Source organism: Pseudorca crassidens, chromosome 6, assembly GCF_039906515.1.
Source record: "Pseudorca crassidens isolate mPseCra1 chromosome 6, mPseCra1.hap1, whole genome shotgun sequence".
Classification (NCBI taxonomy): Eukaryota; Metazoa; Chordata; class Mammalia; order Artiodactyla; family Delphinidae; genus Pseudorca; species Pseudorca crassidens.
In genome coordinates this window covers 39125036-39138634 of record NC_090301.1, presented here as the reverse complement: position 1 = coordinate 39138634, position 13599 = coordinate 39125036, and the positions used below count along the sequence as shown (strand labels likewise).

Sequence of the window (13599 nt, the reverse complement as noted above, 5' to 3'; positions counted from 1 at the left end):
GTTGCTATTCATAAAACTCTTAGAATAAGGTCTGGTCCATTGTGAATGCATAGTGTTTGCTAAGTAAACAAAAATATCTTCTCAGATTGTTCAAATTATTTATGGTTAACCTTGAAAGAAGCAGATAATTCCAGATCATATCTGGTAGTCAGTAGTTCTCAGCAAAGAGCAGTTCCCTTCACTCTCCCGCCAGGTAGAGAGTTGGGAATATGTGGAGCTGTCCTTCTGGTTCTCACACTGGGAGAGTCCAGAGACACTGGGGGAGGAGGGATGCCAAGTGTTCTGCAGCGTATGGGACAGTCTCTCACAACACGGAACTGTCCTATTTGAAAATGCCAGTTGTGCTCCATTTAAGAAATATTGTTCTTAATATTATTCAATAAATGTTCACTGAATGAATACACAGCTGCATAAGAATACAACTAGGTGAGGTATACTTCCACTTTATAAAAATAAATATAGCTTTTACTCCTGGAAAATCTGTACAGTGTACTAGTACCAAAGAAACTGAGGGAAATTTTTAAGAAGAAAATTTGAACCTATTCCTTGTAGATTTGATCTGCAAAACATTAGCACTGTCAACTCTAAATACTAAGGGAAGTCCCTTTCAGAGTGATGAAACATGGTTGCTGTGGATAGCTAACGACACTGGACCACACTACAGTGGCAGCGTCACGTCTCCACCCTCCCCATGACAGCCTTACGACTTCAGTCTTTACACTTTGGAAGCTAACTGCCCATACCTCAAGGCAGCACAAGAGAGACCAACATCTACCATGTGTCAGCAGCCCGCTCCCAAGCCCTCCCCCAATTTCTTCTACCTGAGAATGGGAAAAGGAAAAGAATGATATCACATGACAAAACAGGAACTTTAACCATCATTCTAATAGCTCTTCTCAACTACTTATAATTTAATTGTTAAAATGCAACAAGATGATTAAGCCTAGTTCTTAAATTATCCTGAAAAAAGAATTTCATAAAACCCATGGTACTCTTCTAAAGAAATTAAGATTTTTTTTTTTATTTCTCCAATCATTAATTTGACAAACATTTACCAAGTATCCATTCTGTGCAAGGGATTCAGTGATGTGTTAGACCAATTACTTTCCTCCACGGAGGGAATTTTGGTGAAATTTATAAGCAAACATGTTTTGTAACTTTTGTGTACTTATTATATTCTGCAGAAAAGGTGAAACTTAAAAATCCCAAGTTGTTAAAAGTTATCCAGGGGGCTTCCCTGGTGGCGCAGTGGTTGAGAGTCCACCTGCCGATGCAGGGGACACGGGTTCAGTGCCCCGGTCCGGGAAGATCCCACATGCCGTGAAGCGGCTGGGCCTGTGAGCCATGGTCACTGAGCCTGCGCGTCCGGAGCCTGTGCTCCGCAACGGGAGAGGCCACAACAGTGAGAGGCCCGCATATCGCAAAAAAAAAAAAAAAAAAGAAAGAGTAAAAAGTTATCCAAAACAACAAAGCTAGCTAACACACTTCAAATAAAACAGAATGATCTATGTTTTTCTTTGCCATATCATCGTTTTCTGTAGTGGAAGTTTCTCACAGGGAGTTGCAACCATGGACGCTTGGATAAATACATTATTAGAAGAGTTTTGATACATTGTAATAATAAAATGTTCTTACCTCAAAGAGTGGTAAATCATGGGATAAGAATTTTGGTAGATTTACATCAATAATAGATCTAAGCAGAAGAATTTCTTCATTTTCATTTGGATATTTCAGCTGAAAGAAAATATGCTCATAATGATATCTGCAGCTATTAACTGCACCCCCTACATGTTCACACACACACACACATGAACACCAGGCCCCAGAGGCAATTTAAGCCCATGCAAAAGTGTTTTTCTTACTTATTTTCATTTAATTGGACTGTTATTAATTTTAGAAACTGATGATTATACTTGGTGAATTTTCTACCAGTTTATAATGAAAACCTAAGTTGAACTGACTACTTTTTCACAGATGCCCTGGGTAAGAAGCTATTGGCCATGAATTCCATATAGTTTGGGAGCTGCCGTTGCCTCTATATTGGGTAAGAGCTTGCTTGTCCTATGCATTCAAGACCAGCAGTGGGTTGGTAAAGTGAAAATAATCATTAAAGATGGGCAATCATTTTTAAAAGATGCACTTACATTTAAAACATATAAACATTTACTCACTCTGCCCATATTTTGGTGCCAAGACCTTTTCTCTGAGGGTAGAGTTTTGGACCATTTTTCTTGTTGGAACAAAAAACGCATCAATAATGAATCATCTGCTCTATCCAGTTTTGTTGTGTTTTGGTTTTGTGTTTTAAAGATGATCATGCTCTTCAGAGATACTTGCGAGACAATCTAAGTGTAGCATCCTTAAGATTTTTAAGGTTTTTTCCCAGTTGTATTCACTTTTCTTATCCATACCTAATTCAAAGTCATTTTTTTTTAGCATTTCATCTTCACTGAGTCTTTCTTAAACAATGAACTTAGTTTTCATAAAAACAAAACTCTTCTTTTCATGCTCATATACCATCAATTTCATTGACAATTAATTAAATGACATAACGACAGTAACATGTCCGACTGGCTTCAGGGAGTTTTGGGAACAAGCCACCTGACTCTGGGTGAGGAACAGTTCATCGGATAGAAGGTGGGAGGGCAGAGCAGCACGCTGCCTGCCGGCTGCATGCTTAGTACCAGCGCGCTTGAGTGTGATCCCCAGGCAGAGTGGAGAGGGCTCGTTAATACACTAAGTCACTTAAGTAGAAGGTGCTTCAGAAAACTTATGTTAAATTCTAAAAAATCTGTGGTAAACCCAGAGTTTACTAAAAAATCTGGTTGAACCCTCAACTTGTTGCTCATGTCCATAAGATGGTTCAATAATTCACAAAAAAATCTGAACTCAGAACTATTTCTCCCAGCTTCTATCCTTTATTCAACATCTTACTCCAAAGTTTCTCCTACCATCATGCATTTAGTTTTCCAGAATCCTCTTCTTTTTCTCTAGAATCTTTCTAATAAATCCCATGCTCCTACTTAACTGGCTTTAACCTTACAAAGGCAGTGATGCCTGGCAATCAAGGTTAGCTGTCTCTAAATTTCCAGGGCCTCCAAAGCCAAAGCTAGTCCTATTCATATGGACTTTGGATCAACCTAACCACATGTAAATTATGAAGTGTCACAAGTCTCTTTTGTTATCTGAGAGGCTATCATCTTAAAGCAAATGTTTAAATTGATTTTTGATATAATAGAAACAAACTTCAAAATATTCAAGCCAACACAGTTAACAATTTTCAATTAGCTTTTGACAAAGAATGATAGGATTCATTTGCTGCATAACTTTAATAGCTCAATTCCATAGTCAAGATGTCAGTGATGACATACTAGGACAATGCATTTTCTTTCCCATTATCTGACCACAGTATAATCATGACATGCCAGGTTAATACAAATTGTTGCTTCTAGTTGCATTTGTTTATTACAAAAAAAAAGCAATCACTTGAAGTCATGTTAGGCTAATGTGAAACAGAATATCACCACTATATATCAGAATTCTTGGTAACATTATCATAGAAGATTAAAATGCATGCCATTGTTTTTAATCACACAAGATATATTTCAAAATCTTTATCTTCTGCAGTCATGAACATGAAAATTTTATAAGCTCCAAAGCCACAGTTTGCATTTTGCTGTTAATTATAGCCTATCTTGCTTACTTTGATAAAGAACAAATGTACAGTTATATTTTACGTTTCTACAAAAGACTTTCAATGAAAAATTACCCAAGTCTTCAAACATTTTGACTTTTTATCAATATAGTTATGATTTATACCATCTTAAAATGCAAACATTATATTGCCAATCTATTACTGCTAGTCTACAGTTGGCTGCAACTGTGTAATTATATTAAGTAACAATGTCTAGGGGCTTCTGTATATATTTATTAATTATACATAGATTATTTCCTTTAAAGCTATTCAATATATATGTTCATATACAAATGCTTTCAAAGTATTTCTCAGCAGCAAGGAATTTTACTCCTTAGTAGAACCTAGTTTCATACAGTTAAAATTGTGGAATGGAACTCAAATCACTGATCACATGTCTAAGGTTTTACAAATCATAAAATGTCCTTTTTCAAGTGTGCAAATAATTAATTATGTTAGTACGATAACTGAACTTTTTTTCAGTTGATGAAACTAACCAGTTAGTGTAACTCTTGTGAAGACACATGGTCCTGAGATTTATAAACAGGAAATGAATGAGTAAGAAGCCACTTGAGTTTTTTACCTTTAGATTCCCAGCTGCGGTGAGTACTGACTTCACGGCTCTCATTCCATAGTCATAGTGATGTTGTGATGACAACTGCTCTGAACACAGGCGATATGTAGCCACAATCTTTACCGACAGTGGCCGAGCTGTGACAAAGCCACAGGAGTACAGGACTATTTCGGCAATCATGGCATAATCAGGCACCATCATTGCTACTGTCCGAAAGAGTGCCTATGGGAGGGGAGGAAAGGTGCTTTTTGAAAAAGACCATCATGGAGATAAGCCTACTCTTTCCTTCATAGCATGTTACAATGTTATAGCTTTTCTGCAATAATATTAAGTAACAGTAGCCAGATCATATAGATAAAAACACTTTAAAATGTGACTTCTTGTTACTGTTATATAATAACTAGATCATTAACTTTTTATATAAATATGTTTCCTTAAATTATGCTTTGAGAACGCTTCAAATTTCTATCATACCTAGACCTTTGGTGAATTATTAATTTACTTAAGTGTTAAGTATCCATTACGTTCTATTTTTTGTGGGAAGTAACATGCTATAGGGAAAAAGCAGACTCTGCTGGGATGTCCAAGAGCCGGGCTTCTCATCTGGGCTGGTGAGAAAGTGCCTGGTGTTGGGAGACTGGGCTTCAAGTGAAGCTCTCTGGCATCTAATTAATTAAATGATTTGGGTCTCATCAGGTAACCCCTAATAACAAGACTATGTTACATAAATGGTGTAATTTGAGATATTTTTTAACATTTTTGAGTCTGCAGTCACCATGTCAGTCTTTCACCAAGCATAATAAAGGGAAGAAACTGAAAATAAGTCCTGGATAATTATTATTAGAGATAAATCAATTTTCCAAATTCTAAAGATAATTTTTTCCTCATAGTATTTTAAACATGGTGGGACAAATAGATGTTGTGCGATGGAAAGTAAATAGAAAACTGAATAGATTTTAAAAGAATAAATAAGAAAATTTAAGTTTAAAATGTTAGTATGTGTCAGGATTTACTTCAATAGCTCATACGTGAAAACATGGCTTTCTTGTACTAAAGCAGGAGAGCAACAGTGTTCTAGAAAAATGATAATCATATTCAGATAGTGAACAATAATTATAGTAAATGACAATTTACTATAATTCAGACAGTTCAGACAGTTTATAAATACCTGCTGGGAACTAGCTGAATTACCGAAAACACAAAGCAGAGAGAAAATGAGGACATTTTACTTAAGTGATCTGTTATGACGCTAAAGTCGAGAATAAAAGATTTGCATCAAGCAAGATCCTTCCAATGTGTTACATTAATTACTAGCTAGAGGCCTTAGTACTGCTATTTTATCAATAAGGTTACCATTCAAGAAAGGCAAGAATAAAATGTTAAAAGTATATAGCATGAGCAAATAATTCGTAACAGAGAAGCTTAAGCAAGTGCTCTAAACCACTACCGACCTGGGAAAAAAGAATGCAAGAGAATTACTATACACATGGTACCTCTTTTAAAGGGTAGGTTCTCAACAACTTTTTTTAAATGAATAAAATAGAGAATGAATGAATGAACAAATGAGTTAGCTGGTTAATGGCTAGGTTAGGGTGATACAATCTTTCTACAATAGTACAAATTGCTACTAGCTTGGGATCAACATCCAGGTCTGTGTGTCAGGTCTCTGGCACACCAGGTACTTTACAAATTCCTATGCACATTCTCTTAGCACTATTGGCAAAGTGGTTGTGGAACACAATGAAACAGACATATCAGTGGCCAAGAGAACAAAAAATAAAGTATGGTACAGGAGTTTCAAGGAGTTATCATGGATGCTTACTTATCACAGAGAAAAGCATCCTCATCAAAATATTTTTTTAGGCCTAAACTGTTATGGTGGTAGACATTCTCATTCATTGATTCTCAAACAGAGTGTGTGAAATACTGATATGATACGGTTTAGGATCTGCCAGAAATAATTTTTCAGTAATAGCAGTAGGTTTAAGGGTAATTTAGTGCTTTAAAAAATTAATTTGGATTCTGGGTTAACCAATGGCATACTTTCTTGAGTGTAAAAAAAAAAAAAAAAAAGGGAGGGTATAGATCCAGGTAACCTGCCAGGGTTTGAATAAATTCCAGTACATGTAATCAATGTGAGTATTACCCTCCATGTTTACCTCAGCAGAAATAAATGATTGAGAATAGTTATTTTATTGCTTCTGTCCTATAGAGTGGATGAAGAAGGGTGGTACATAAGGAATTACATACACTTCCTAGAGTATGCTTCCAAAGGACTACATTTTGGAACAACAACAAAATCTCAAGCAATAACTTCTTACCATTTCTTCCTTTAAGGATTGGAAATAGATTCCATAAATGTGACCTGTTCAGGAATTAGCTAAGTATGAGTTGAGTGAAATGGAGGATTCAGGATCTAGTTCATTTTTTTTCTCTGTACTAATAGGGTGTTTCATGCTACTTACTCTGTGGAAAGTTATGGATCATGTTACTGACTTTGTGACATCAGAAGATCTAGAATACGCCTATTTTCCATACTACCCAAAGCAATCTACAGATTTAATGTGATCTCTATCAAATTACCCATGACATTTTTCACTGAACTAAAACAAATAATCCTAAAATTTATATGGAACCATAAAAGACCCAGAATTGCCAAAGCAATCCTGAGCAAAAAAAGAACAAAGCTGGAGGCATAACCCTCCCAGCCTTCAGACAATACTACAAAGCTACAGTAATCAAATAGCATGGTATCAACACAAAAACAGACATAGGAATCAATGGAACAGAACAGAGAGCCTAGAAATAAACCCACACACCTACAGTCAATCTTTGACAAAGGAGGCAAGAATATACAATGGAGAAAAGACAGTCTCTTTAGCAAGTGTGTTGGAAAAGTTGGACAGCCACATGTAAATCAATGATGTTATAACAGTGCCTTCAAATCCTACACACACACACACACACACACACAAACAAAGCCCTCAAAATGGCTTAAAAACTTTAATATAAGACAGGACACCACAAAACTCCCAGAAGAAAACATAGGCAAAACGTTCTCGGACATAAATCATAGCAGCATTTTCTTAGGTCAGTCTCCAAGGCGATAGAAACAAAGGCAAAAATAAACAAATGGGAATAAGCAAACTTATAAGCTTTTGTACAGCAAAGGAACCATAAACAAGACGAAAAGACAACCATCAGAATGGGAGAAAATATTTGCAAACAGTGCAACCAACGAGGGCTTAACTTCCAAAATATACAAACAGCTCATACAACTCAATAACAAAAAAAGCAAACCACTCAATCAAAAAATCAGCAGAAGACTTAAACATTTCTCCAAAGAAGACATACATATGGCCATCAGACACCTGAAAAGATGCTTAACTTCACTAATTATTAGAGAAATGCAAATCAAAACTACAATGAGGTACCCCCTCACACCAGTCAGAATGGTCATCATTAAAAAGTCTACAAATAATAAATGCTGGAGAGGGTGTGGAGAAAAGGGAACCCTCCTGCACTGTTGGTGGGAATGTAAATTGGTACAGCCACTATGGAAAACAGTATGGAGGTTCCTCAAAAAACTAAAAAGAGATTTATCATATCATCTAGCATTTCCATTCCTGGGCATTTATCTGGGAAAAAACCCCAGAAGTTCTAATTCAAGAAGATACATGCACTCCAATGTTCACAGCAGCACTATTTACAATAGCCAAGACATGGAAGCTACCCAAGTGCCCATCAACACATGACTGGCTTAAGAAGATGTGGTATATATACATATATGCAATGGAATATTACTCGGCCATAAAAAAGAATGAAATAATGCCATCTGCAACAACATGTATGGACCTAGAGATTATCACACTCAGTGAAGTAGGTCAGAAAGAGAAAGAAAAGTATCATGATATAACTTATATGTGGAATCTAAAATATGACACAAATGAACCTATCTACAAAACAGAAACAGACTTACAGACATAGAAAACAAACTTACATTTACCAAAGGGGAAAGGGATGGGGGAGAGAAGAGGGATAAATTAGGACTTTGGGATTAGTAGATACAAACTACTATATATAAAATAGATAAACAACAAGGTCCTACTGTATAGCACAGGGAACTATATTCAATATCCTGTAATAAACCATAATGAAAAAGAATATGAAAAAGATATATAAATACACACATACATATACATATATATAAATGGAATCACTCTGCTATACACCAGAAAGTAACACAATATTGTAAATCAGCTATACTTCAATTTAAAAAATAGGATAAGTCTATTTTACCATTGCTTCTAACATTTAACTATTCTGAAATGATTACTGATTCTTCAGAATAGTTTTAATATTAAATATAGCTTCTCTGAAGTGGAGATGTGTTTAAGAAATTGCTCTACTATGCAGGTTTTACCTAGATGTACAAGATGTCAAAACTTGAGTCTTTCTTCATGACATGATACATATCAGTTACCGAAGTATGCATGATCTGCCCAATAATTTACAAAGGAAATATACACAATTCTTGAACCTTCCCATTTACTTGTAAATCATAAAGCATTTGAGAGAATAAGGAAGGAGGAAGGATTTGTAAAAAGACTTCCATCGAAGGGAGGTTTCCTTATGCTGTGAGTCTCCCTAAGCCCCCCTCCTCACTCCCAAGTTCAGTAAGAGTTTGATGGGTATCGCCCTATTGTGGGGGAATATAGATTGGTGACTGACTCATGCCTGAGAAAGCAAAAGTAGACTGTGGCAGCAAGATCACAGTGGCCTTCACTCCCACAGTCTGTTGGGACAGAAGATGCATGAGATATACACGATAAGGGAGAGAGAGCGCAAAGTTGCGGCCATTTTAAGTCCTCCCCAAGATTCCCTCTGGCAAAGTGAGAGCTCTCCAACAGCAAAATCTACGTGGAATCATCCACCAGCGACCCACGCAGAGTGGAGGGAATGACAACTGGAGAAACAGATTCCATCACTCAAAGTCTCAGGAGTTCCAAGCGGAGAGACCTAACAGGAGTCCCTGTAGAACCCATGGACACGTGCAGGATAGAAAGATGCAGCTGTAAACCTCTGCCAGCTCCAGGGGCTGGACCCAGATGGTCTTATCTGAACTGTACGTATGTTCGGTGGCAGACTGCTAGCTTAGAGGATGAGTATGAATTTGTCAGGCAGGACAGTGGTGGCTTAGCAGAGCACTCAAGAGAGGGTAAACAGCATGTGCAAAGGCATGGGGCCTTCCGAGACTAGTGAGGTCTGTGTGACAGGGAGATGCAGGGAGCTGGTGGTACAGACGCAACTGGGTCTAATGCCAAAGCTCTTGCAGATCAGGCCAAGAAATTTGAATTTTTTTCCTGTGGGCAAAAGGAGCCCGGTGGTTTTTTAAGTCTGGAAATTATACGATTAGATTTCTTCTTACAACACAGGTAGCATTACAATGGGGAATTCTTTATAATGAATTTCAGTAGGGACTCTTGGTGACAGGTGAGCTGCTGCAATAAGACATGCAAGAGAAGACTGAAGATGGCTGGGAGCAAGGCGTGGCCGTGGGGCTGGACGGGAGCAGCAGGCGTATTAAGACTTACGAAATAGGATTTTGCTGGTTTTGGTAACCGACTGAATCACTGCGTGAAGAAGAGAGAAGCATCGAGGATGACTCTGAAGACTGATGATAATATCCTCTGGGCCTCAGCAGGCTTTTAAAAAATAGTGTATCTATCTATCTTTCATTTCAGACAAAGACATTTTTTTCAAAATTGTTAGGTATTTCCATATGTACTTGAAAAGAGATATTCTATAGCAGCTCTAACCAAGAAGACTGCACAAAAGGAACAACGAAAACAACAAAAAGCTATCAGAATTTGAGAGCAGTTTTTGGCCTAAAATAGAAGGAAAATACCCCAAGAACCACAAGGTGAATATTTTGACACTGTTTTAACACTTACAATAAATAAAACATGGAAAAGTCTGCATGGGGCATTAACAGACTCAACCAATACTGGTCCCAGCTTTTTATGATTAGCTACTCACAGATGTTTGCCTTTACAAATATTTATGTATTCAGATTGATCCTACTGAATAAAAGGAAAACATGAGTGAATAAAAGTACTGCTACAAAAAGAGCTTTCCAAATGTGTACCCCAATAAAAAGTTGCAAAATGCTTCTTAGATGAAGGAGGATTTACCAGTTTCTATTTTTGAGTCACACCATCCTTCACAAAGGCAAAGTACTAAAACATCACGTCTAACATATAAAAGTGTACGGAATAAAAATACCACAAAAATACTTGGCAGCAGTGAGTCCAATCAAAAGTGTTTTCGATGGAAAAGTACCTCAACTAGTCTGAGAAGCTGTCGTTCTAAAAATGTGGATAGTGGAAGGAATGCAGGATTTAGAGTCAGAAGACTTGGTTTTGGATCCGCAATTATCACTGCATTATTCTTCAACATTTTCTCTCTATGTGCTAGCCATAAACATGCAATTCACCAGAAAAGGATATAAAATGTCTAACAAAGATATGGGGAAAATGTCATATTTCACTAATAATTAAAGAAGTTTGTTTTTTAAATGAAGATTCTAGTCTATTCAATTAGCAAACTGTTTTGTTCTTACAAAAAACTACTGCTGGGTATTAAGGAGAATTGAGAATTGATATGGGATATAAATTATTTCAACCTCTGTTGGAAGGCAATTTAGCAACACAGCTCTTGGTCTTATGACTCTCCTAAGGAAGTATCTTAAAATAGAGAAAAGCCTTAAGTAAAAATTGCTCATTGCAATATTATCTATAATGAAGGAAAACTAAATGCAAGCTAAATGTCAAACGGTAAGCACAGTTCAATAACTTTATTTACAGTTTGAATTATGTTCATAAAGATAGAAAAATGCTCATATTATATTAACTTGAAAAAAACCTCAGAATTCACAATTTTCTGATTTCAGCATTTAAAATTGAGGAATACAATATAGTAAGCAGTAGAATGGGTACCTTTTTCAATATTTCCTATGTCTTCTAATTTGTATAATTATGACTAATTTTACAATAGAAGTTTTGGAAATTGCATATCTATTTTTTAAAAGTACTCAAAGCTTTAAAATTATTTTCTAAAACAGTTGTCTAAAATATAACATCTAAAAGCAAAAATTTTTCATAAAATTCAAGAACAGCATGTGCTTTCTTTTTATATATTAACTGTGTTAATCACAGAAAGGAAATCGATAATATAATTGCCTTTTCTGTACCTTCAGATTATCCGGAAGTTCTGATCGCCCAGCATATCCCGGGTTCATTGTTATAAAGACAGCGCACGTGGGGTCAAGTTTTAGTTCAGTTCCTTCAAACACTAGTAAATCCGCACCTGCATTAATACCTGTGAGTAATCAAGAATGAAGTGACTTAGCAATTCCACATACAAATGGGACTGGTGCCATTCATTACCTCCTATATTTCTACTGTTTTCACACAATGCAGAGATAAACTAGTCCATTACCTCTTTGGAGAGTAAGAATTTGTTGAGCAACCACAGACAGTACTTCCAAATCAATTCTGTTAAACTCATCAAAGCAAGCCCAGGCTCCACAAGATAACAGTCCCTGGGAGAAAAGATCAATGAAATTTTTCAATTTTATCTGATTGACTATTACATTGAAATGTTGTATTTTCACCTCATCTTTTCGCGGATTTAATATCCTATCAAGGAAATTGCTTATTCACCCTTATCTTTAAAGCTTTAAAGATGGCTTATTCTTTTATTACCAATTCATTATTCTGCATGAACAAAGAGTTCAATCAACTGGAAAATTTTCCAATTGATTTTTTCTTTTACTTTCTGTGTATATCTTTTGCCATTTAGATGTATATCTATAATTTCATAGCCTTTCTTACTTTTTATTTACAAGCTGATTTTATTTGCTTTTTCCTTATGGACTCCATAGAATGGATTGTAATAATCCTTTAAATAAGATGACTTCTGTTGCCAATGAGACTACTCTCTGGCCTGAGCACCTTAATGACCAACTAACACCGTCTGAGGCACTAGCTTGCAGTTCTAACTCACAGATACCTCATAAGTATGTGCCATTTGGTCATAAGGAAAAACTGGAAAATCAAGCTTGAGTAGTCGAGTCGAAATGTGGACTAACTTTAAAAAATCAATGCAAAAATATTCATTGAATGTACATTCTATAGATTGCATATGTATGTATGTGTGTTTCACTGAGTACCTAGTATATGCCAGGCATGATGTAAGGCACTTTGTATATATCTTTTATGAGAGGAAACTAAGGCTATATCACATAAGATGTTAAGTATCAATAATTAGTACAATGCCATACATCTAATAGTGGCTGACCTTGGATTTGTGTACAGTTCAATCTACTGAAACACTGGATTAAACATGAATGGCATGCAATCAAAGAGTAGTACATTTTCATTATTTAGAGAAGACTCTATGACTTAGAAATCTAATACACGATAAAATAAAAGGATTAGAAATCACAGAACAGAATGCTTATGAAGTCACATGTTCAAACAGTTATACAGATTGTGAGGTTCTTAATAGTAAGACCTATGTCTTTTTTATTTTGTACCCCCATTATTCAGCATGATCCTAACACAAACTGTCCATATGATCAATACTTATCAATAACCAAATTTAATATTATAAGTATATGAATCTACATCAAAGAATTAAGAATATCATTATATAGATTTGAAAACTTAGCACATACCAGACTTTTCTTTAAACATTTAGGAATATAGTGGCTATTCAAACTACACATAGAATCTTTTAGATTTGCTGTTTATTTCTTTAATCATTACAACAAGGTTGTATATCATGATAGAGGATGATTAAAATAGTTACTGGTCACACAAATGTTTTCTTCATATGTTATTCATTATAATATTTTCTTTTATTTTATTCTAATTGTTTCAGCATCACAAATGTAGAGACTTTTTATGCTCCAAATCTATTATAAAATGACTAGGCCATACTTCAGGGAGGAATAGTTTACTGTATGGGGTAGGGTTGTTATATTCCTTTTTGTTAGTTTGTGTTTTTTTTTTTTAATGTTAACGTTTTCTGGAGATACTTTTGAAAAGGATTACAGAATCTTTAAAATGTACTTTGAAAAGTATAGAAAAATAGAAATCAAATAAACAAATAAGTAGAGCCCATAATCCCACACGGATAATTTTGTGTCCAATTCTACCACCTAATATTTTAAGGAATAACAGGCTGTAGCAACAAAGCACTAAAATGACCAGATGTTCATAGGTTACACCGATGAACTTAGGGACTTTATACTGTTAACTTCCCT

General features: G+C 35.7%; 1 protein-coding gene across 4 annotated transcripts in view; it reads right to left on the bottom strand.

Annotated features, from left to right (window-relative positions):
* The window catches only part of DNAH7 (dynein axonemal heavy chain 7), a 247269-nt gene that overhangs the window by 135475 nt on the left and 98195 nt on the right, over positions 1-13599 (bottom strand). For all 4 annotated transcript variants that reach the window (XM_067741149.1, XM_067741150.1, XM_067741152.1 and 1 more), the window contains 4 exons: positions 11769-11871; positions 11521-11648; positions 4278-4490; positions 1636-1734 (listed from right to left, as the gene is read on the bottom strand). In XM_067741149.1, coding sequence (XP_067597250.1) covers positions 1636-1734; positions 4278-4490; positions 11521-11648; positions 11769-11871 — 543 coding nt within the window. The remainder of the gene's footprint in view (positions 1-1635; positions 1735-4277; positions 4491-11520; positions 11649-11768; positions 11872-13599) is intronic.